Source organism: Camelina sativa, chromosome 8 (genome assembly GCF_030686135.1).
Source record: "Camelina sativa cultivar CO46 ecotype springtype chromosome 8, ASM3068613v1".
Classification (NCBI taxonomy): domain Eukaryota; kingdom Viridiplantae; phylum Streptophyta; class Magnoliopsida; order Brassicales; family Brassicaceae; genus Camelina; species Camelina sativa.
In genome coordinates, this window is record NC_141887.1 from 24,465,444 (window position 1) to 24,485,147 (window position 19,704).

At 35.6% G+C, this 19,704-nt stretch overlaps 5 protein-coding genes across 12 annotated transcripts; 3 read left to right on the forward strand and 2 right to left on the reverse strand.

Annotated features, from left to right (window-relative positions):
- Positions 1-10: 10 nt before the first annotated feature.
- On the forward strand, positions 11-2,301 carry LOC104707852 (co-chaperone protein p23-1). Of its 2 annotated transcripts, XM_087461681.1 has the most exons (7): positions 163-306; positions 859-1,045; positions 1,137-1,293; positions 1,406-1,479; positions 1,561-1,644; positions 1,681-1,720; positions 1,901-2,301. In XM_087461681.1, the coding sequence occupies exons 1-7, from the start codon at positions 302-304 to the stop codon at positions 2,011-2,013; spliced, it is 660 nt and encodes a 219-aa protein (XP_087317807.1). In that variant the 5' UTR covers positions 163-301; the 3' UTR covers positions 2,014-2,301. The 2 variants fall into 2 exon arrangements, with proteins under 2 accessions (XP_010422586.1, XP_087317807.1); XM_010424284.3 differs by having other exon boundaries at positions 11-306; positions 1,561-1,720.
- Positions 2,302-2,323: 22 nt separating this feature from the next.
- Positions 2,324-3,895, reverse strand: LOC104707853 (phytochrome A-associated F-box protein). The gene has a single exon (XM_010424285.3). The coding sequence runs from the start codon at positions 3,465-3,467 to the stop codon at positions 2,463-2,465; it is 1,005 nt and encodes a 334-aa protein (XP_010422587.1). The 5' UTR covers positions 3,468-3,895; the 3' UTR covers positions 2,324-2,462.
- A 111-nt stretch (positions 3,896-4,006) lies between these two features.
- On the reverse strand, positions 4,007-7,530 carry LOC104707854 (serine/arginine-rich splicing factor SR34B). 7 transcript variants are annotated; one of them, XR_002033018.2, is made up of 14 exons: positions 7,382-7,530; positions 7,041-7,135; positions 6,712-6,777; positions 6,550-6,624; positions 6,320-6,455; positions 6,193-6,239; positions 6,044-6,101; positions 5,874-5,923; positions 5,720-5,776; positions 5,407-5,642; positions 5,073-5,174; positions 4,585-4,986; positions 4,343-4,440; positions 4,007-4,174 (listed from the first exon to the last, which is right to left on the reverse strand). XR_002033018.2 is itself a non-coding variant. In XM_010424289.3 (13 exons), the coding sequence occupies exons 2-13, from the start codon at positions 7,125-7,127 to the stop codon at positions 4,165-4,167; spliced, it is 954 nt and encodes a 317-aa protein (XP_010422591.2). In that variant the 5' UTR covers positions 7,128-7,135; positions 7,382-7,530; the 3' UTR covers positions 4,007-4,164. The 7 variants fall into 7 exon arrangements, 3 of the variants coding, with proteins under 3 accessions (XP_010422591.2, XP_010422588.2, XP_087317806.1); XR_015563852.1 differs by having other exon boundaries at positions 4,007-4,258; XR_015563851.1 differs by lacking the exon at positions 5,073-5,174.
- A 3,837-nt stretch (positions 7,531-11,367) lies between these two features.
- LOC104707855 (LYR motif protein) lies at positions 11,368-13,216 on the forward strand. Its single transcript, XM_010424290.3, has 2 exons — positions 11,368-12,269; positions 12,651-13,216. Exons 1-2 carry the CDS (start codon positions 11,609-11,611, stop codon positions 12,764-12,766), a joined length of 777 nt encoding a protein of 258 aa, XP_010422592.2. The 5' UTR covers positions 11,368-11,608; the 3' UTR covers positions 12,767-13,216.
- A 696-nt stretch (positions 13,217-13,912) lies between these two features.
- On the forward strand, positions 13,913-15,597 carry LOC104707856 (uncharacterized). Its single transcript, XM_010424293.3, has 3 exons — positions 13,913-13,941; positions 14,059-14,580; positions 14,893-15,597. The coding sequence occupies exons 2-3, from the start codon at positions 14,273-14,275 to the stop codon at positions 15,470-15,472; spliced, it is 888 nt and encodes a 295-aa protein (XP_010422595.2). The 5' UTR covers positions 13,913-13,941; positions 14,059-14,272; the 3' UTR covers positions 15,473-15,597.
- Positions 15,598-19,704: the final 4,107 nt, after the last annotated feature.

A 19,704-nucleotide genomic window follows, 5' to 3' on the forward strand; every position in this document is an offset into this window, starting at 1 on the left:
AGAGAACAGTCCACTCACAAACCCTAAATTGAAACCGTTCCATCTTAACCGTTGAACCTGTAAGCAAACACACAGCCTTCCAACACGTGTCACCGTTGAGATTCTTTGAGACTCACCTTAACTACGATACGCTAGCATGTAGAGGAAAAGCACTTCGAGCACTATAACACAATCTATGCGGAGCAACTAGAAAGAGAAGTCTTTCTCTCTCGATCAAGCCAAGTCTAAAAAAAATCTTTGCGTCACCGTTTGTGTTTTCTCTCTTTAGGGTTCTTCTTCTTCTACAGCCTTTCCAGTAAACATGAGGTAATTGATAAGAAAATCCTATCTCATCACTCTTATCTTATTGGGATCTTCACCCAACTCCTCTTCCATCGTGCTTCTCAGATTCATTCTTGTGTTGTTTTTTGTTGTTGCTTTTGTTTCACTTCAATTCTTCATTTTTACTCATGGGTTTGTCTTGGAAACTTGGTTTCTTTCTAGTATCGGTTGATTTAGGGTTACGCTTTCATTGGGTTCATGAGGATTCGGAAAAATTAAAAAAATTAGGGTTTTTAATTGGGGTCTAGGGTTTATTGTGTTGGGGTCCGGAAGTTGTCTATACATTGTCGCTATCAGTTGTATATGAATATTTTTTGTATCAATCTCTGCTTGTTTAAGTTTAAAGCTTACAGCAGTTGGATTTAGGGTTTAGGGTTTAAGTTTGGGTTATAAATGTGGTTGAAGACATAGATGTCTTAATGATGTTTCAGTTTTCAGTGTAGAATCACAATAGACAGTCTCGTGTCTTGGATTTGTATATATAGCTGGTGTTTATGCTTTTAGACTTAAAGTGATTGTTTTTCATGTATTTTACAGTCGTCATCCTGAAGTGAAGTGGGCTGAGACTACCCACAAGATTTTCCTCACTGTAGTATTAGCAGATACTAAGGACACGAAGGTCAATCTAGCCCCAGAAGGAGTCTTTGATTTCTCTGCTAAAGTTGGTCCAGAAAACCATCTTTATGAGCTTAATCTCGAACTTCACGATAAAGTCAATGTTGAGGTGAGATTCGTAGACCAACTTTGTCTCATTCTTATATTAGTTACCTGTTTAGTTTTAAAATCTTTAATCTGTTTTTTTTTTTTTTTTTCAGGAAAGCAAGATCAACGTTGGAGAAAGAAGCATATTCTGCATAATAGAGAAAGCAGAGCCAGAAAGGTGGAACAAACTACTCCGTGTCGGAAAGCCGCCACACTATGTCAAGGTGGATTGGGACAAATGGGTAGATGAGGATGAAGAAGGCAACGCTGGTTAGCATTCCTCTTTAAGCTTATAGTTGTATATCTATCCTTCTGTATACTCTCTGCACGTCATTTGCAATTTAAAATGTGTCAACTTTTGTGTTCTTTTGTTTTGTTTTAGGTGCTGGAGATATGGATATGAGTGGAATGGGAGGCATGGGAGGAATGGGTGGAATGGAAGGAATGGATTTCTCGGTTTGTTTCTAACTTGTGATCATTGTTTATCATATTTACTTAGCTTTGAGAAATGACTTCATGATCGATCCTTGCTTGCAGAAATTTGGGGGAATGGGCGGACTTGAAGGGCTCGGTGGAATGGGTGGACTCGGTGGTATGGCTGGACTTGAAGGACTTGGCGGCATGGGTGGTATGGGAGGAATGGGAGGCATGGGTGGTATGGGTGGAATGGAAGAGTTTGAAGACAGCGATGATGAAGGTAAGAGTTTTGAAGATCTTTCTAGTTTATGTTTGGTCACAGCTTCTTAATGAAACGAGAGCATTTTCCATGAGTTGATTGACTTTGTTATTCAAGCATCTCATATATTCCATTTTGCATACTTTGTTCCTCAACAAAATGCAGAAGTCAAGTACTGAAACATGTTTTCTGTAATTGCAGAAGAAACAGCGAAATCAGGAGACAAGAAAGATGATGATGTCAAGGTGGAAGCTCCTGCGACAGAGAAGGCACCAGCAGGAGAACAAACAACATCTGTTAAATCAGACAAGTGAAGACACTGTTCTAGAGATGAAACCATATGGTGGTATTAGTAGCTTTTCAGGTTCCATGAAACCTTCTGAATCACTCCCTTCTTTATAAGAATGTTGTTTACTCTGTTTTCCTTTCTATGGATTTGTCATGGGTTTAAGTTTCTGCATTTTGTCGTGGTTTTATGGTTTCCAAAACATTCCTCCTGGACTAGCAATTTTTTTTGGTTTTGACATAGATTTTGCTTACGCAGCCTTTCTATATGTGTAACTGCCAAAGACAATCTAGTAATCTATCCATCTTTTTCATAACTTGAGCACTGAACATAAGCACTGATTGGTACTGAGCTTAAACTTGAACCAGAATATGAAACAAATGGTCATACGATTATTACAAACCTCAAACAATCTAACCAAATAGAGATGATAAAAGACCAACAATAATAATCAAATGAAAAGTCTTGATCTTTTAGTCAAGTGTAGAGAGGTAAAGCAGTCCAAGCACCAGAGACATGACCATTCTCACAAACATAAGCTCTGACAACAGGTTCACCATCATCATGAAACCCAAACACTCTTCTCAAACAAAACGATGAATGCAGATCCCAAGTCTCGTCGCACAAGCAGAAGGCGCATTTCAAACCGGAGATCTTACTCCGGTTACCGTCGTTGATGGTTCTCCAAACACGAGAGCGTTTGAAATCTTTGAAAACACCTCTGAACAACATGTAGTTTCGTTTCTCTTCGACGTGAATACAACCAGGCCAATTGCAAATGTAGAGACAATCACCGCGGAATCTACTGGCGAGAAGCTTGTTGCCTTGTTCACGGCTAAGGTTCCAAGCTCCTGAAGCTAAATGAGATCCTAGAGATCTACAAATCTTCCTTCGTTTCCTTACCGGAAGATCTCGTCCAGGTCTGATCTCACTCGTTTCGATTTCTTCTTCTTCTTGATCGTCCGTCGAATCTTCCGGAGGAGCGGAGAGCGTATCGGTGTAGAGATCGTCGTAGAGAGACCAAAACGAGGTCGTTTCTAAACCAGATCCGACTGGTTTCGAAACTTCTCCGTCGTCGCAAGCTAGATCCGTCGGTGTAAGTTTACGATCGAGGCTTTGATCGGGACCTAGCTCACGTTCTAAACCGAAATCGGAGTTTTCGAGGAGAATCCCGGCGTGGAAGAGACCAGGACAACAGACGGCGAGTTTGTAGAGAGAAGCCCAACCACCAGGAGGAGGAGGAGTTAGGGATGAAGACGATGCGGCGGAAGAAGAAGAAGAAGAAGAAGGAGGAAGGAGATCGGAGATGACGGTGGGGATTGCGGAGTAGCACTGTGTTTTCCAGCAAACGTTTCTTACAATAGATGAGAATTTGGTGCAGACGCATGCAAGACGAGCCCAGTATCTTGGATCATCTTGGAGCTTGAAGAAGATTTTGAAAACTACGTCTTCTGGTACCAAAGAGAATACAGAATCAGCCATGGCTCTCCCTCGCTCTCTCTCTACCTCTACCTCTGATTTTTAACTAATGGCGGCCACTTTCTTATCCAAATCTTCTTCTCTTCACTTGTTTTTGTAGATTACAGTTACGGATCCGGTACGAGTAAACCGGGAATTGTATTAGTTGTTTTAGAATTGCTGATCACACACATTCATGATTCCATTCACAACACTCACACGCAGACGCAGACACAGACACAAATAATGCGGAACAGCTCCCCCGAATAAGACATCGTACGGATTATATAGGAACGGGTCTTTTCTATGTTCATTGATAATAATAGTGATTTGACTTGTTTCCAAAAGTTATATTAACATGTTCATATGTTTTTGAATACGACGAGACGAATTATCAAAATTTAAGAATGTCAATTGTATTTGAGATTTTTGAATTTGATTGTGCACTCGACAGTAAATTTCCAATAGTACGTACTGAGCACTAAAGCTTAGCTTTTAGTTCATAAACTACCGATGATGAACAATTTTAAATTGCTTTGTCATTCCTATGTGCAAACAACACAAGGCAATAAGAACGATATATTTTAAGAGAAGCATCCACAACACAGTTGCAAGTTGCAAGTTGCAAGTTGCAAGTGAATATTAAAAGAAAAAGAGAGTTAAAATCCCATGAGAGGTACCCCAGAATAACAATTGTTTTCAGCTTATCATTACTTGTTTTTTAGTCACACCTACAAGATAAAAGAGATACCATCTTTAGGCGAATCTTCCAACAAACCCAGCTTCTTTTACCTGATTATGAGATAATTCTTTACCTGTAAAACAACAGTTTAAGAGAGATTCAGACAAGGAACGAGAATATTCCAAACAAGTGTAAAAGAGTGTGTGTTGTGCATTACCGAGATGGGCTCCTGCTTCTGCTCTTGCTCCTACCACGCATAGGGCTCTTTGCTGGGCTCAGCTGCTTGCTAGGGCTCTTGCTAGCTTCCTTCTGAACCTGCACACACAAGTTTCAAGATGGTGAGGATGTAACTATATAGCTAGACATAGATCTTCTCTTTTGTATACTAGGGCCGGAAACCCGAAAATATTGTGCTGATAGTACAGCGGGATGCAAATTTGATATAAATAGATGACTTACAGATGGTAGAGGAGATCTTGACCTTGAACGAGATCTGCAAAAGTCCGAGAAACAAATCCAGTTTAATAATCCAATATGTAATCCGTGTTTAATAGCTGTTTCACCAAGACCCTTGATGCCTCATTCCATGTCAGACATCAAAGTGTCACAAGAAAGCCACACACAAAAAGACAACTTCAGACGATTTCTAGCAGATCATAACACACATAAAACAGAGGGAACAGAGATGGATCAAAGCAAATATCTAATTCTATCAAACCCTGTGTCCAGAGCAGCATCGGTTCCAATGAGAATTCAGATCGCTTGTCCAATAGCAGGTAATGAAAATATCTTTCCTAGCTTGATGGATCCATTTTGATGACACTATTATCAATGCGATCCAATGTCTCCACTGTTACCAATCTAGCAGCAATGGATATTATCAGAAAACGAGGAGGTAAGAATGTTTTCAATTCCAAACTTGCCCATCTAAGAAAGAGCATATATACCTCTGAGACGAAACAGTTGTGTACAACCCAACCAAGATATCCATGATCCAGAATTCCAGATACTATTTCCCATATTTTAGTTGATTGTATGTATATCCATATCTAGGAAACAAAACCATTCTCAACAATAAAGACCAGACTTTCAAAACCAAAATACATCGTACCCAGGTACCCTTAACTAGAAGCAACCATCATTCTCAATCAACAACTATGAAGTCATCCCAATGACATCCTTTAATGAGATGTCAACAAACTTTAAAGGAAGAGCTAAATAAAGCAAGCCTACGCTACGTTGGATATTAAGCATTCACATTAAAGAAGAAACGAAGCATACCCTCCCGGAGACAGTGACCTTGACTTAGAGCGGGAGCGAGAGCGAGAAGATCTTGATATAGATTTTGCAGGCGATCTACGCGATGATTTAGCCTTTGGACTTCTGCTCCTGCTTCTGCTGCGGCTACGACTACGGCTGTGACTCTGCCCACGGCTGCGGCTACGGCTGCGACTCTTAGAATAGGATCTTCCACGGCTGGGGCTCCTCGAATCCCTCCTTGAGTCATATTCTCTAACCTATAATGATATAGGGAACTGTGTTAAGTGCAATAGAAAATGAATGCAGCTATCAGACTCCTTGTCTTTTAACATACCCGGACATATCCATGAGAAAACGCATTCCGAAACTCTGTATCGTCAAGCTTTTTTACCTGTACAAAATGAAGAATATACTCATGAGTAACCAATGATGAACAAGTTCTCACCAACACAAATAATCAAAGGATAGGAAGGAGAAGAACATCTCACCGCATACTTCATGTCCTCGTAGCTAGTATAATCTACGATTCCAGTTGTACCTGTAAACAAATAGTCAAAGATTAAAGCATCCCACAGACTAGTTAAAACGGGGTTTAAAAGCTGAAAATACAAACAGCTTTAGACACATCTCTATTCTCGGGTAAGATATGAGGACTTACCTCTACCATCACGGAACACTTGAGAGAAACAGACTTCTCCTCCTTTACGCATGTGATCCTACAAAGAAGTAATTATGTCAAGATTCATTCAGGAATCTTCAAAACCACAAGAACTACAACGAGGAACTGTTCCACAATTGAATAGTCACCTTAAGGTCTTGCCAGGAAGCAGATGAAGGCAAACCTGACACTACAACTGCATATTGAAGATAATAAAAGTTTAGAGGTTACTCTTAAAACTCTAACTATACAGTAATCCAAAACAATCATATGTACCGCGGTACTCGGATCTCCTAGATGGCCCACGCCCACGACCACCGTCACCACCATCACGACCGCCACGACGACCACCACCACTGTAACTACCACGAGCATCATGTGATGAACGCCTTCCACCATGAGCTAGCTCCACCTGCAATGGCCAATGCGCATCAATTATATTGGCCTACCAGTCAACAAATACAAAGTATTGATTTAAAATTTCAGGGATTTGATGATTAACAAACCCGTAAACGATGCCCATCAAAGTCATAACCATCACGGCCATAAATTGCATCGTCAGCATCCCGAGCATCCTCAAACTAAAAGCACAAATATCAAAAAATTAAATTAAATGGTTGGACAGAAAGTGCAAATAAACAACAAGCCTTTTCATAAAAAAAACTTACCTCGACGAAAGCATAGCCTGGAGGCCTCGGGGGAATCTTCAAATCAATTTGAACAATAGGTCCATACTGTAAAAAAGGAAAGAACAATTCTTGAGAAAACTCGTTTCAAACAAATCACAAGCCAACAACACAAAATCTAAGATGCATTCAATGTCTTTAACATATTGAACCTTGTGATTTGTGAACACATGAACTTCAGAAACACAATCTGAATTCTTGATCCAATAATTCAAGAAAACTCAGAAAACCGCAGACAAAATTAAAAAAAAAATCGTTCAAGATAAACACAATTACAAGTAGCAATCGAAGAAAGGTGTAATTTTTTATACCTTAATGAACAAATCTTCAACTTCTCTTTCGCGGATATCGCCGGGAAGGTTCCCAACGTAAATAGTTCTACTCGAACGGCTGCTCATTTTTTTTCCTAAACACAAAAATCAAAAATTGAGATTCCAAACATCAATTGATCGAAACGAATAAGCGATCACACACCCAAGAAAAAGAACTCGTTGGATAACAATTAACAGAGAAGAAAAAAACCCTAAAAAAATTGACGAGACTCGATTGATCGTCTATAGTTCAATTAAATTCCAGTAACGATTCCGATCACCGGAGTGAAAAATTTGATGGAAGAAAAGAGAAGAAGAAGAAGAGAGGCGAAAAGTCTCACCTGAATCAAATTGAGAGATCTGGGCAATGCTAGGGTTTCGAATTGCCGAGCGAGAAGAACGAGAGAGCGAGAGAGCGAGAGAAAGAGAGAAAGAGAGAAAGAGAGAAAGAGAGAAAGAGAGAGATTTAATAATAGCAGAGACTAGAGAGCATCACGTGCCTCACGTGACCTTTTTTATGTTAAGTATATTGCGTTTAGACTTGGATATTCAACTTAACATTTTAGAGGATTTTAAAATATTGTTAAAATATTTTATTATTTAATTGAGGATTTTAAAAAAACTTATAAAATTTATGTTATTCAATTAAAATTTATATAAATTTTTTTAAAATAATTTAGAATCTCTTGTTATTCAATTAATAGTTTATAAAACCAATTTTAAATCTCTTGTTATTCAAAATATCAGAACTTTTTTTAAAATGCTACTTTAAATGATTTTAGGAGACTTTTTTTTAGTTGAAAAATACTCTTCTCAAATCACACCCTTTAACATAGAATTTTGAAAGATTTCGTCTAACACAAAATTAAAGAGCGAGAAAAGCTCCTTATCTTCTTCTTCTTCGTTTCCAATGTCGAGAGGACCAGGTCGTTTAGTACAAAATGTGGCACAGTTCGATGATGCTCAGTTCAAGCAATTTTCCACTCTTTATTGACAAACAAGTCATAAGACATTCTCTTGTCTCCTTTCACTCTTGCCTTTGACATCGCTGGCTCTGCACCTCATGGCTTTGACATCCCTGAATTCGTCTCAATTATCCACTCTGTTTTCATGAGTTGTTTTCTCTGTTTTTAGCTGTTATAAAGAAACAAAAAAAACACAGTCATAAAAGATCAACTCCGGCAATCTCCGCAGATCACCAGCCACCTTCTCCACATGTGAACGCTTTGTATCTTCCTTTGAATCAAACCATCACCATCTCTATTCTCTCTCTTTTCAGCCATAGAAACCATCATCACAATCAATAAGCTCTCTCTCTTTTCTCCCTCTTTGAAAAATCTCTCATGTACTGCAATTTGCAGTTTGTGCTGCAATTTGGGGTCGTAAATCATTGTCGTCGTAAAAGCATACCGGATCATAGTATACTTTAATGGGCTGTTTTATTTGGAAAAAAAGAAAGATTATAGTATATGGGCTTTATCAGCGACAACACTTGGACATGAGTATATACAGAAAGCGTTGGCTGCAAAACGTGAGAATTTTCGAGAGCTATATCGTATGTATCCAGAAGCATTTCTGAAACTATGCTCAATTCTGAGATTGAAGATGGAGTTAACCGACACAACATATGTTTCTGTTGAAGAAATGCTTGCCACATTTTTGTTCATAGTTGGTCAAAATGCGAGGTACGTTGTAGCTGAAGATAGATTCGAGAGATCAAAATTCTCGATAAGTACGAGCTTTAACACAATTCTTAAGGCGTTAAAAGCACTTGCTCCAAGCTTTATGGCTAAACCTGGACTTTCAATTCCTACAAAAATAAAAGACAGCACTCGATTTTATCCTTATTTTAAGGTATGATAATTTTTTCTTCTTCTCGTTTCCAAGTATTTCAAATAACTATATTTTGTTTCTATTATTATTAGGATTGTGTGGGAGCTATTGATGGAACTCATATCCTTGCAATGATGCCAGGACAAGACACGGCTAGCTATCGCAATCGAAAAGGACACTTATCGCAAAATGTGTTAGTTGCATGTAATTTTGATTTAGAATTTACATATGTTCTTAGCGGGTGGGAAGGTTCATCTCACGATGCAAAGGTATTATAGGATGCTTTAACAAGAAACACAAACAAATTAATAGTTCCTGAAGGTACATCTCACTGATCTTTGTATAAAACTAAATTATTATGTTCTTTACGTGAAATTTATCTCACCAATATTTTTATGCGTTTTAAACTCCATGAAAGGTTTACCTAGTTGATTGTGGATTTGCCAATCGATGCAGCTTTTTAGCTCCATTTCAAAGTACTCGCTATCATCTCCAAGACTTTAGAGGACAAGGGAAAGATCTTGTAAATCCAAATGAGTTGTTCAACAATCGTCATTCTAGCTTGCGAAATGTGATAGAGAGGATTTTTGGCATCTTCAAGTCAAGATTTCACATCTTCAAATATGCACCACCCTTTCCATATAAGACGCAAGTAGAATTAGTAATTTCTTGTGTTGGTTTGCATAATTATCTCCGTAAAGACTGTCGTTCCGATTTGTTTCCTCCAGAAGAAGATGTTCTCGAAGAAACTAATGTTGATCAAAGAAATGATGAGGAGAATAATGAGGAAGAACAGGTTCATGGTACTCAAGAACAACAAAGAGTGCTTGCTAATACATGGAGAGCAAATATAGTTGCAAGCATGTGGAATGATGCTATGAATATGGGGTCATGATGCAGTACTATACTTTTTAGATTGTTTTCATTCACGACAGTTTGATTCCTCTGTTTTGGTTTTTGTCACATTCAAGTTTGCTTCTCTTTGTTTCTATTTTTTTCTCACATTCATATTTGCTTCTCACTCTCTCATGTTTGCCTCTCTCTCTCCTCTCACGTTTGCTTCTGATGCAGGGTGCTGAGGCGGTGTTCTTTAGTTTCCTTTTCTTTTGCCTCTCTGGTTTTCTATTTCTTTTAAGATTGCAATTGGCAATCTTCCTTTATTTTCAGTTATAGATTCTTAGAATAATATAAACTTTACAATTCATTGAAAGAATAGGTTTTGGTTATTCTCTATAAGAGAATGAGACCTTGTAGGAAGAACAACTTTTATGAATTATTCTTAAACAGAGCTTTACAACTCTAATCTCTCTTGTTCTCAACAACTTCAAGATCGCTTATTGTTTGGGTATTCGCAGACTAAACAATCGAATTTGCAACTACTATCCTTCCGCTACGTTAGCTTCTCTCTCCGTACTCTGTTTTTGTTCTCTCACGTTTGCTTCTCTCTCTCCTTACTCTGTTTTTGTTCTCTCATGTTTGCTTCTCTCTCTCCTTACTCAGTTTTTGTTTTGGTCTAGATAGACAATCTTTGTTTTGTTCTCTCACGTTTAGCTTTGGAATTTGGAATTTAGTGATTAAGATGGAAGCCATGATGAACGAAAAAGTATCCGCAACAAGAAAAACAATGGCCGTGCAGCATCAGTATCATAGACAGTTCTTGGCTACAGCAATTAATTAATAAAATGGAGTCGGTATCAGTAACTCTCACGTTTAACTATTAGTTCTTGGCTACAGAATCAATATCATCTGTTACAGCAATTAGTTCTTGGCTACAGCATCAGTAACTCTCACGTTTAATTACTCTGTTTTTCAGTTAAGCGATTAATTAATAAAATGTTTTGCTATAGATTTTTTTTTGTTATAAAATATTTTAAAATCACACAAAGTTTACTATAAAATCTCGTAGCATTTCATAGAATTACATTTGATTTTCTTTTTTTAAGAAAATAGAAAAACTTTAAAACACAATCAAATCTCCTAAAAATCTCCTAAATATTTCAAAATTCTAAAATATTAAAATCTTAACAAATCTTTAAAACATCAAGTTGAATACCTCCTCTAAGACCGTCCGTATTCAGTTGACCCGTTTGGTAACAAATCTTTCTGGAATAAACCAAAAAAAATAAAGACATTTGTTTTTCTTTTCTTAAAAAAAAAGGAAAATGTAATTACATGATTGATTTGTAATTTCTTATTCATTATTTTAATACAGATTTAATGGAAATGGTTTATTGCAATTCCATCCATGGTTCATCTTCATCATAAAAGGAGTCAACTTCTCCATTATAGAAATGATTTTTTTTGTTGACCAAATAAATAAATAAAATAATTAATTAAATTTTTGATATGTTTTGTTTTGTAATTTGTAAAATAGTTTTACAATTATAAATCTTATATTTTTTTTTTACTAGATTATTAGAAAATCTGACGAGTATTTACTAATTACCATGGAACTCTCTCTCTCTAACAGTAACTAAGCCGTCGAGCAAAAAAAAAACATAAAAATAGTAATCTGACTTCCAATGAGTTGTGTTTGCTCAATTACAAAAGCAAATCAAAAGCTCTTAAACCCAAACAAAAAAAACAACTGACAACAACTCTAAAATCCACTCTTCGAATTCTCCAACAACTGACAACAGATCCATTCCCAAATTCAGATTTGCTCAAAGGGTTTCTCTGATTTTTTTGTATTTCACTTTCTGTGATCTGTAAAGTTGTAACCTTTATTAACAAAAATGTCTCAGAAACCACATCTAGAGTCATCACGAAGCTCAATTGAGTCTTGCACTTCACAGCTCCTCTCATGGCGACCATTTCACCGCTCCAAAACCCTAGACCCACCGCAGCAGCAGCAGCAGACCAATGCGTTTCATCACTTCACTCCCAAACGCCCTTGCTTCTCCGATCGATCCACTTCTTTCTCCATCGATGCTTTCAGCCGTCTCTCACTCGCCGACGAGACGCTATCTGCTTCCAATTACAGCAGTAAAGGAAGTTTCCGGTTAGTAGCGAGGAAACGACGGCGGCGTAACTCGAGATCGGTGTCTGGTCGGAGCAGTGATTGGAGTGGGACTCGGAGGTGTTGCTCCATTGGAGCTCATGGGACTTGCTCGGATTTGCCTTTCGCCGTCGGTACGGATTCGAGTGGTGAGCTTTTTGGTGAAGCGAATTGGGGTTCTGATGTGAGTGAGGCGGCGAGGCATTCACGGAGAGAGCGCCGTGATTCCGGTGGTGAGAAGGAAGCTTCTGGAGGGTTCGGGTTCGCTGTTGGGATTGATCCGATGGGGAATGAATCTGGTTATGGGAGTGAACCTGGTTACAGGGGTGATGCTGAGTTTGGTTATGGTGATGAGTTCGATGATGAAGAAGAAGATGTTAAGCCATTGTTTTGGGGAGGTACAGTTTCGAGTCTTTTTTATAGCAATTGTGAGATTCTTGGTTTGCCACTTGAGTTTGAAGATTCATATTTTGATTTTTTTTAAGATTAAAAATGGAAACTTTTTGGTGTTATTTGCCACTTGTTCTGATCAACGACTCTGATTTTGACCTGCTTGTCTATTATGGTCTTGCCTAATGTAGCAAAACCAAAACATCAGTCTAGTCCGAGTTGGCAAATAGGAATGGTGAAACATCAGTCTAGTATGAGTTGGTTATACATTGTGGAATTGGGTTTTAGCATTGTTAGTTCTTTAATTTGTCTGACATGTATATATGTATTCTTCTTCTTGGTTTTTTTTACTTGTTTGGTGATTGATGCTTGTTTTGGATTTGAAGCAGATACAGATTCAACAATGGGGATGTCTGGTGATACGAAATTCTCAGATTGTAAACCTCAATTCAGGTGCCGGAGAAGAAGACAACATGACTACAAAACTGTTGATTCCATGAGATGAGCACAACAAACCCATTACTATGCAATCGAAGTCGGTTAATGGGGGGAGCCAGTTTTGTCGTTGATTCAATCAATCAATGACATTACTATTCAAATCAAAATCCAAGCCTGACGTCTGGTTCATTTGGAAGCTTTTCCGGTCTGGTTGAAATGCGATCAGCTCATCCGAGACAAGAGGTCTTGTTGGAGAAACTTTCCAGGTTTTTATATGTTATTTTGACTCCTGAAAATTTAGAGTGCTCCTCAAGTAAATTTTCCAAAAGAACTGTACCATTTTGTGATCATCAGCAAATCTCAAAGATTCAACGATCTGCTGAAAATGTTACCAAAACCACAATGTGTTTATAGTTGTATCGATTTATTTCTGTATCTGATTTTTTTTTTTTTGATGAAATGTAAAATTTATTCAACAAAAGATAACTAATTTACAATATATGCATCTTTGATTGAATGTTTTTGAACATTGAAAAATGACTTTAGAACTAAAGAAGAAGATACCTATCCGTAATATCTGATTATTTACATTAGAGGTTATGTAGGCATGGAACAGGTTCATATATGTGATGATCTAGGTTGCATGGAAACGGAAACGGATATGCGGAAACGAAACGTTTTGGAAACGGAAAACGGTTTTTTTCAAAAATTAGGAAATGGAAACGTTTTGGAAACGTATATACATATACATATACATGTATATATATATATATTTATATATTTATATATATATATATAATAAAACACCAAACATAAAAACCATATCAAAAAGTTTCAATAAATAAAACTTCAAATATAAATATTAAATAGTTGAATTAAAACACTAATAATATTATATATTTATATCTATAATGAAGTTTTATATTTTAAAAATATTTATTTATTAAGTTTCAAATTAAAAAAGAAGTTTTCGTCGTGTTTCCAAAACGGAAATGTAGTTTACATCGTGTTTCCAAACAAAAATTTCTACAAATCGTGTTTTTGTGCGTTGTTTCCGAGTTTCCACGAGTTTCTGTTTCCGAAACGTAGTGATGACTACATGTTACAACAATCAACGAAAACACCAAATTTTGTCTATAGTCATTTGTCTTCTTCTGTTGCGGATACTTATGATGCAGCAAAACGATGTATCTCGTTTGTATGTTTTGTATATCGTTTTGCCGTAAGTCACACAACTAATAGGTTTTTGTTGCTTACGCTTTATTTCAAGCTTACATTTTTATTGTCATGTTGGTTGGGTAATATATTTGGCTTCTATGTATTTGTAGCATCTCTAATTAATATTTTTCTTTGAAATAGAATCCGTTTTGGAGATTCGTTAGTTTACCCTAGCCGCTCCTCTCTGGCACATTCTCCAAGGCTGTTTCCTTCGGCGGCGTCGATTCCAATCGGCGTCGCTGGGACATCGATCCGTTGTTCCTGTGTTCTCCTCTTTCTTCTAAGCCTGCTCTATGTCTGGTTCTATGGTAAACGCACCGGAGTTGCATCGAGCCTCTTCTCCGCGACTCCGGACATGCTTCAGCTTCAATCCTTCACCCTCTCTTCGTCTCTTCCGGTGGTTGCTCGATGCGAGGTAATTCTCACGAGCTTCCAGCCTCTCAAAGTCAGATCTAAGACTTCACAAAGCCCTTGTCATCTTGTCGTCTGTCTTTGTCACGCCCCCTTGAAGTCAACCTCATCATCTCTCTGCTCCTCGGATCTAGATCCCCTCACCAAGTGTGTTGCTTGGTCGCAGTTGGACAGGAGCTCTGTTTTGACGCCGGAGCCTTACAAGATCTCGACAAGACCCCGAGACCCTACCTTTGCACCTCATGATTCCAGGTTTATTCCAAATCCTTCTTTGTCTTCCCGTAGCTTAATCTTGGTTCGATTCATGAAGTCAGTTGTCCGAAGACTGCAACTGGAACATAATCGAACATGGATGCTGTGTTGTTGCAAAGAGCTTTTGAGAACCTTGCCCGTAGATTTAGTTAGGTTCCCTACCTATTACTTCATGTTTTTTAGTAGGTTCGGCATTATGATCTTGGCCTTATGGAGCCATGGTTACCGGTACCTCTTGAATCTACCCTCTTTGTTTCAGCTGTTCTCTGATCTACAACAAGTGCTAAGCTGCTATATATGTTCTGAAACCAGAAGCTCTAGGAACATCGGCATTATGATCTTCTCTCCAAGGAGAAGAGGTTACCAAAACGTTCCCACTCTTCTCTCCTTACCTTCCATGTGCCATGAACTTTGTCATTTACAATTTACCAAAGTCCGGAAGGTTGCTCTCCTTTGCCAAAGTCTTGAGAGTTTCGGCATTATGACCATTGCTCCAAGGAGTGTGGTTACCGAATCCTCTTCAAGCATGCCATTCCCAAACCTAATCCCCCAATCACTCTCTTCAAGCATGCCATTCCCAAACCTAATCCCCCAATCACTCTCCTTGCCATTGAGCAGATCAAGCCATCGTGTCTCTCGGCTATGGAAACCTTCACAAATTCCCAATGTCATCTTGATAAGGACCATTTACCACATTACCGCTGCTTCCGCGAATGTGGCGTCAGATCATCTTAAGTTAGTTTGCGGTTTGGTGCTCCTTTGCTCAAGCCTCCAATATCTCTGGTTTATGATTGTCGATCTATCTATCTTTACCTTTGTTGCTTCTATTTGTTATCAAGCTTTACTTTGGATATCTCTAAACCCTTGTAACTTTGCTACTTTGTTTGTTTGAATGAAAGTAAGCTCTGTTTTGATCACAAAAAAAAAAGAATCCGTTTTGGAGTTGAGGTTTACTCCAATTCTATTCCATTTTGGAATTAAAAATAGAGATCTCATATGAGGACAAAAAAAAATAAAGATTTCATCTTAAAAGTGGCCAGAAAATATCACTTTTTAGCTGAAAATTGTTTAACCAGAAAATAGGAGATGAATAGATATATTAAATTTACATATTTAAGGTAATATTTTTGGCTTTTAAAAAAATATCATTTAACAATAAAATCGTCAAAATCTAGATTGCTATTTCGATAATTTAGGAAAGTCAAAGATTGTGAGTTTAAAATTTTGTTTTTTAAATTATATTTATTGTTTTAAATTATTATATATATGTATATTTTTTTTTAAATATGTAACAAACGAGCACTAACTAATAATATTTTTTTGTTTGCAATTTTTTCACATTATTTAATGTTCTATATTAAACTAAATAATTTAAATTAGCATTATTTGTTACAAATAAAATATTTTCTAATACGCAAAATCAGCTCAAATTTAAACTTTTTCGGATAATTCATATTTTTATTAATTAAAATCAAAACTAAAATAAGATCCTATATATACGTACATAGCTCATCACAATTTATCTTCAGAAAAAAATAATTATGAGCTAAACACCTTTTTTTTCATAAACAATTGTAGCCATGAGTGAAAGTTATATTTCATCTACGTATTTTGAAGTTTATTAGTTTCAATAACTTGTATCACTATTCTTTTCGTTTGTGTAAATTGTTTATTTTGTCGTTTAGAAGATCAAACTTTTTTATATCCATAAAACATTTTTTATAATATTTATTATAATATTTTGTAATAAAAAAATTATTTCCAAATAAGAATTAATAATATATTAGTTTTTTTTTATTTTTTATTTCTTATATAATTTAATAATATATTTTCAAATAAGAATTAATAATATATAATTTAATATACTATTATCGATAGATTATTAATATTATATTTTTGTATTCAGCTATTCAACTTAATGGTCACCATTTGACATACTAATTTATTTCTCTGCAGTTTCTTCAACTCATTTTGATGGTTTAGTTCATTTTTATTCAGCCCATCATTATTCAACCTATTCAGCTGGTTCAATTTGTTAATCATCATTTGCGGCCTATATGAAAACAGAGTATGACACCATTATTATTTGAAATTGATGGAATTAATGAAAGACTTAATTGGCCTCTTTGACTTAGTTATGACTGTCCTTGTGCAAATAGAATGCCGTCGTGACGAGGGTGAACCGTTCTTTTTTTCTCAGAATAAGATACTTGATAGTACGAGTGTGGTCCATATTAAAACCAAAAAAAAAAGATAAAAGATGAGAGTTTTTAGACCACAAAATTGTTCAAAATCAAAACGTGATTTAATACAAAATAATAAAATCCCAAAGCTTAATATGTATAATTTCCGTTTTTCTTAAAAAAAAAATTTCTTAAATAGAAACATTACTAAATCAGTACAACAATCAAATAGGTAAAGGAGTGTGACTTACTTAGTTACTTTTGTGTATGACAATATTGCCAAACTCTCAGCATACTTCAGTATTGCATGCTTTTCTAAGCTGAAAAAGCAAAATCAAAAACCAAATTTTGTATAAAAAGCTAGTAGCTTAGAAGGAAAGATTTATATCATAAAAAGAACTTGAAAGTAGACCTAGTTCCTGCAATAGCAAATTTCTTCAGTTTGTCCCCTAGTTCTATTTCGATAGCTGCAAGTCAAGAATCTCGGCACATGGCCTGAGAAGAAGAGCAAAATGTCAACATTTTACAAACAAGGAGCGAGACAGACAAGATCCTGAACCATGTAATGAATATAGCATTTCTTGCTCAATGAGCTTGGTTGCAAGATCTATTCTAAACCTAGAAATGATTGAGTGCTTGTTGTGCACATCTAGTGCTTCCCATACTTGAACATATCAATTTTTATATATTCAAAAGAATCAATTTCTATAATGAAAATCAATTTATATACAAAGTAAAAAAAGTTAGAAATACCTTAGCGGAGACATTAGTGTAGCCATTAGCGATATCATTTCTACTCAAACCCAATTTCTCTCTCCAACAATTTTTATATATTATCTATTTGGATATAAAATTTTAGTTTTTGAAATTCTGATTGGTTTATATTTTGTAAAAAAAAGTTAGTAATTTTCGTCCATATAATTAATTAGAGAGAAAAAATAATATTTTATTGGAAACTAATAATTATTTAAAAGATTTTATTAGTCTAATATTAAAATTAAAATTTAATTTTATTAAAAAAATTAAACATTTGCTTAAGACCAATAATGGCAAGACAATGCAATTTTAACACTTATAGTAGATTTTTTTTCTTTTCATCCATATAGTAATTAATAAGATTAATAATGGTCATGTCTTAGTTGTAGACTAGAGGCCCGTATGCATTCATTCTTTTTATATTGATATACTTGAACAATAATAATATAATTAGTTGATATATATATATATATATTCTGAATAGAGTGTGTAGCTTATGCTTATGATAATAACACTGTCGGATTTTTTAATTTATGAAGTTTAAAAATGTGTGGTTAATGTTTTTCATTGTTTGCAAACATATATGCTTGTATACATTGTTCATCAAGCAAATCATCATAATTAATCACTTCTTCTCACGTTTGAAAATTCAAGGCAATTCAGGAAACTTCGGATCCAACACTTCTATACTTTGCACTTTGCAGTATTATATTTGCAGTAAGTGTTAAATTTTCGGTTAGCTTTTTCGATTGTTAAATTTTCAGATGCACCTCATATATAACAAACAATATTTTCTTGAATTAAGATAACAGTATATTTTAGGGAAAAAGTCAAAATTTAAAGAATTATTCACGTAATTAAATACTTCGAATAATCATATCTCAAATTTTAAAGAATTATCCACATAACTGAGTAATGTTGTATTCATAATTCATTATATTTCCTCTCATAACAAACTTGATTTATAATTTATTGTATCATATTGTTGGCTTTGGCATCTTCGTTTATATTTTGGTACGACCCATCTTCTGTTCAAGACTACTGTGTTGCATGCCGGCGTCTGACCACGATACAAATGGAGGTAATCTCTAATCATTGCACCTATCGGTATATAATTATTACTCCACGTAGCAGTCTGAATGACTTAATATGTACATATTATCATGTCTTCTCGACGACTCGACTACTAGTAGTTTCACTAATAAAGTCGTATACAAGTATACAAAGATTTGAATAAGATTATACCTAATACGTAGAGCACGAATTGATATGTTAAGCAATTAATGTATTTGTTAATTAAATATCACGATTTGAGAATTACAGTCGACATTTGTGGCTTAATTTACTTTAATATTTACAGTCAGCCAGTTAATTACTGCCACCTATTCAATATCGATCGTTAATGATACCGGACCGGTCGAGTACGTACGTGGTTATCACATTCATGTCCTTATTTTAACTAAATCTGTTCAGGCGAAAAGTGATGCAATCACATCCTTTTTTTCTGCAAAAATTTCCAAATTAGGTTGATAATTGTGACGTTGATGCAATAACACATAAGTAGAAACACAAATAACAATAAGTTTGCAAGACTAATCTTCTTCTATACATTGAATGTTAACAAAATATGAAACAAGCTCTGAGCCATGTTCATCAAGCTCTTCAACATTTTCTTCTTCAGCCTACTAACTCAATCCCAAAAGTCCTCTTCCCGAACTCTCGACTTCACTTACAATGGATTCGCTTCCGAGTATTCTTATAAGAATAATAATATATTCATCCAAGGAATTGCCACCTTCACATACAACAGTCTCTTGATGTTTTTTGTTTCTTTGTCAACAAAAAACATGCAAACTTAAGTTCACTTATATCATATAATTCAACTAGATTATGAACCGGTATACCGCAGGATAAGTTTATTTTTTTATTTTTTAAATGTATTATTTCAAAACTAATTTTGCTAATATACTCTTTTGTTAATTATAGTGATTTAGTATATAATTCGTGGTATACCCGCACAACAATTCTTTTTAATACAATTAATTAAATCAGTTTGATTCGACATATTTTATATTGATGTTGTTAAAATAGTAAAATAAGGATTTAACCTTTATTAAAATATCATATTAATGATATTTTATTTTTTAATATTATCAATTTAATCATGTAATATCATATAATCTGT

Excerpts from the sequence above, each read along its gene's own strand:
- LOC104707853 (XM_010424285.3), bottom strand. The coding sequence starts at position 3,467 with ATGGCTGATTCTGTATTCTCTTTGGTACCAGAAGACGTAGTTTTCAAA.
- LOC104707856 (XM_010424293.3), top strand. The coding sequence starts at position 14,273 with ATGCTTCAGCTTCAATCCTTCACCCTCTCTTCGTCTCTTCCGGTGGTT. Across the intron at positions 14,581-14,892 it reads TTTGCACCTCATGATTCCAG|AAGCTCTAGGAACATCGGCA; the intron begins GTTTATTCCAAA and ends TTCTGAAACCAG.
- LOC104707854 (XM_010424289.3), bottom strand. The coding sequence starts at position 7,127 with ATGAGCAGCCGTTCGAGTAGAACTATTTACGTTGGGAACCTTCCCGGC. Across the intron at positions 6,456-6,549 it reads TTGATGGGCATCGTTTACGG|GTGGAGCTAGCTCATGGTGG; the intron begins GTTTGTTAATCA and ends TGGCCATTGCAG. Across the intron at positions 5,643-5,719 it reads TTTCTCATGGATATGTCCGG|GTTAGAGAATATGACTCAAG; the intron begins GTATGTTAAAAG and ends ATATCATTATAG.
- LOC104707852 (XM_010424284.3), top strand. Across the intron at positions 1,294-1,405 it reads GGATGAAGAAGGCAACGCTG|GTGCTGGAGATATGGATATG; the intron begins GTTAGCATTCCT and ends GTTTTGTTTTAG. Across the intron at positions 1,480-1,560 it reads TGGAAGGAATGGATTTCTCG|AAATTTGGGGGAATGGGCGG; the intron begins GTTTGTTTCTAA and ends CCTTGCTTGCAG.
- LOC104707855 (XM_010424290.3), top strand. The coding sequence starts at position 11,609 with ATGTCTCAGAAACCACATCTAGAGTCATCACGAAGCTCAATTGAGTCT. Across the intron at positions 12,270-12,650 it reads TAAGCCATTGTTTTGGGGAG|ATACAGATTCAACAATGGGG; the intron begins GTACAGTTTCGA and ends GATTTGAAGCAG.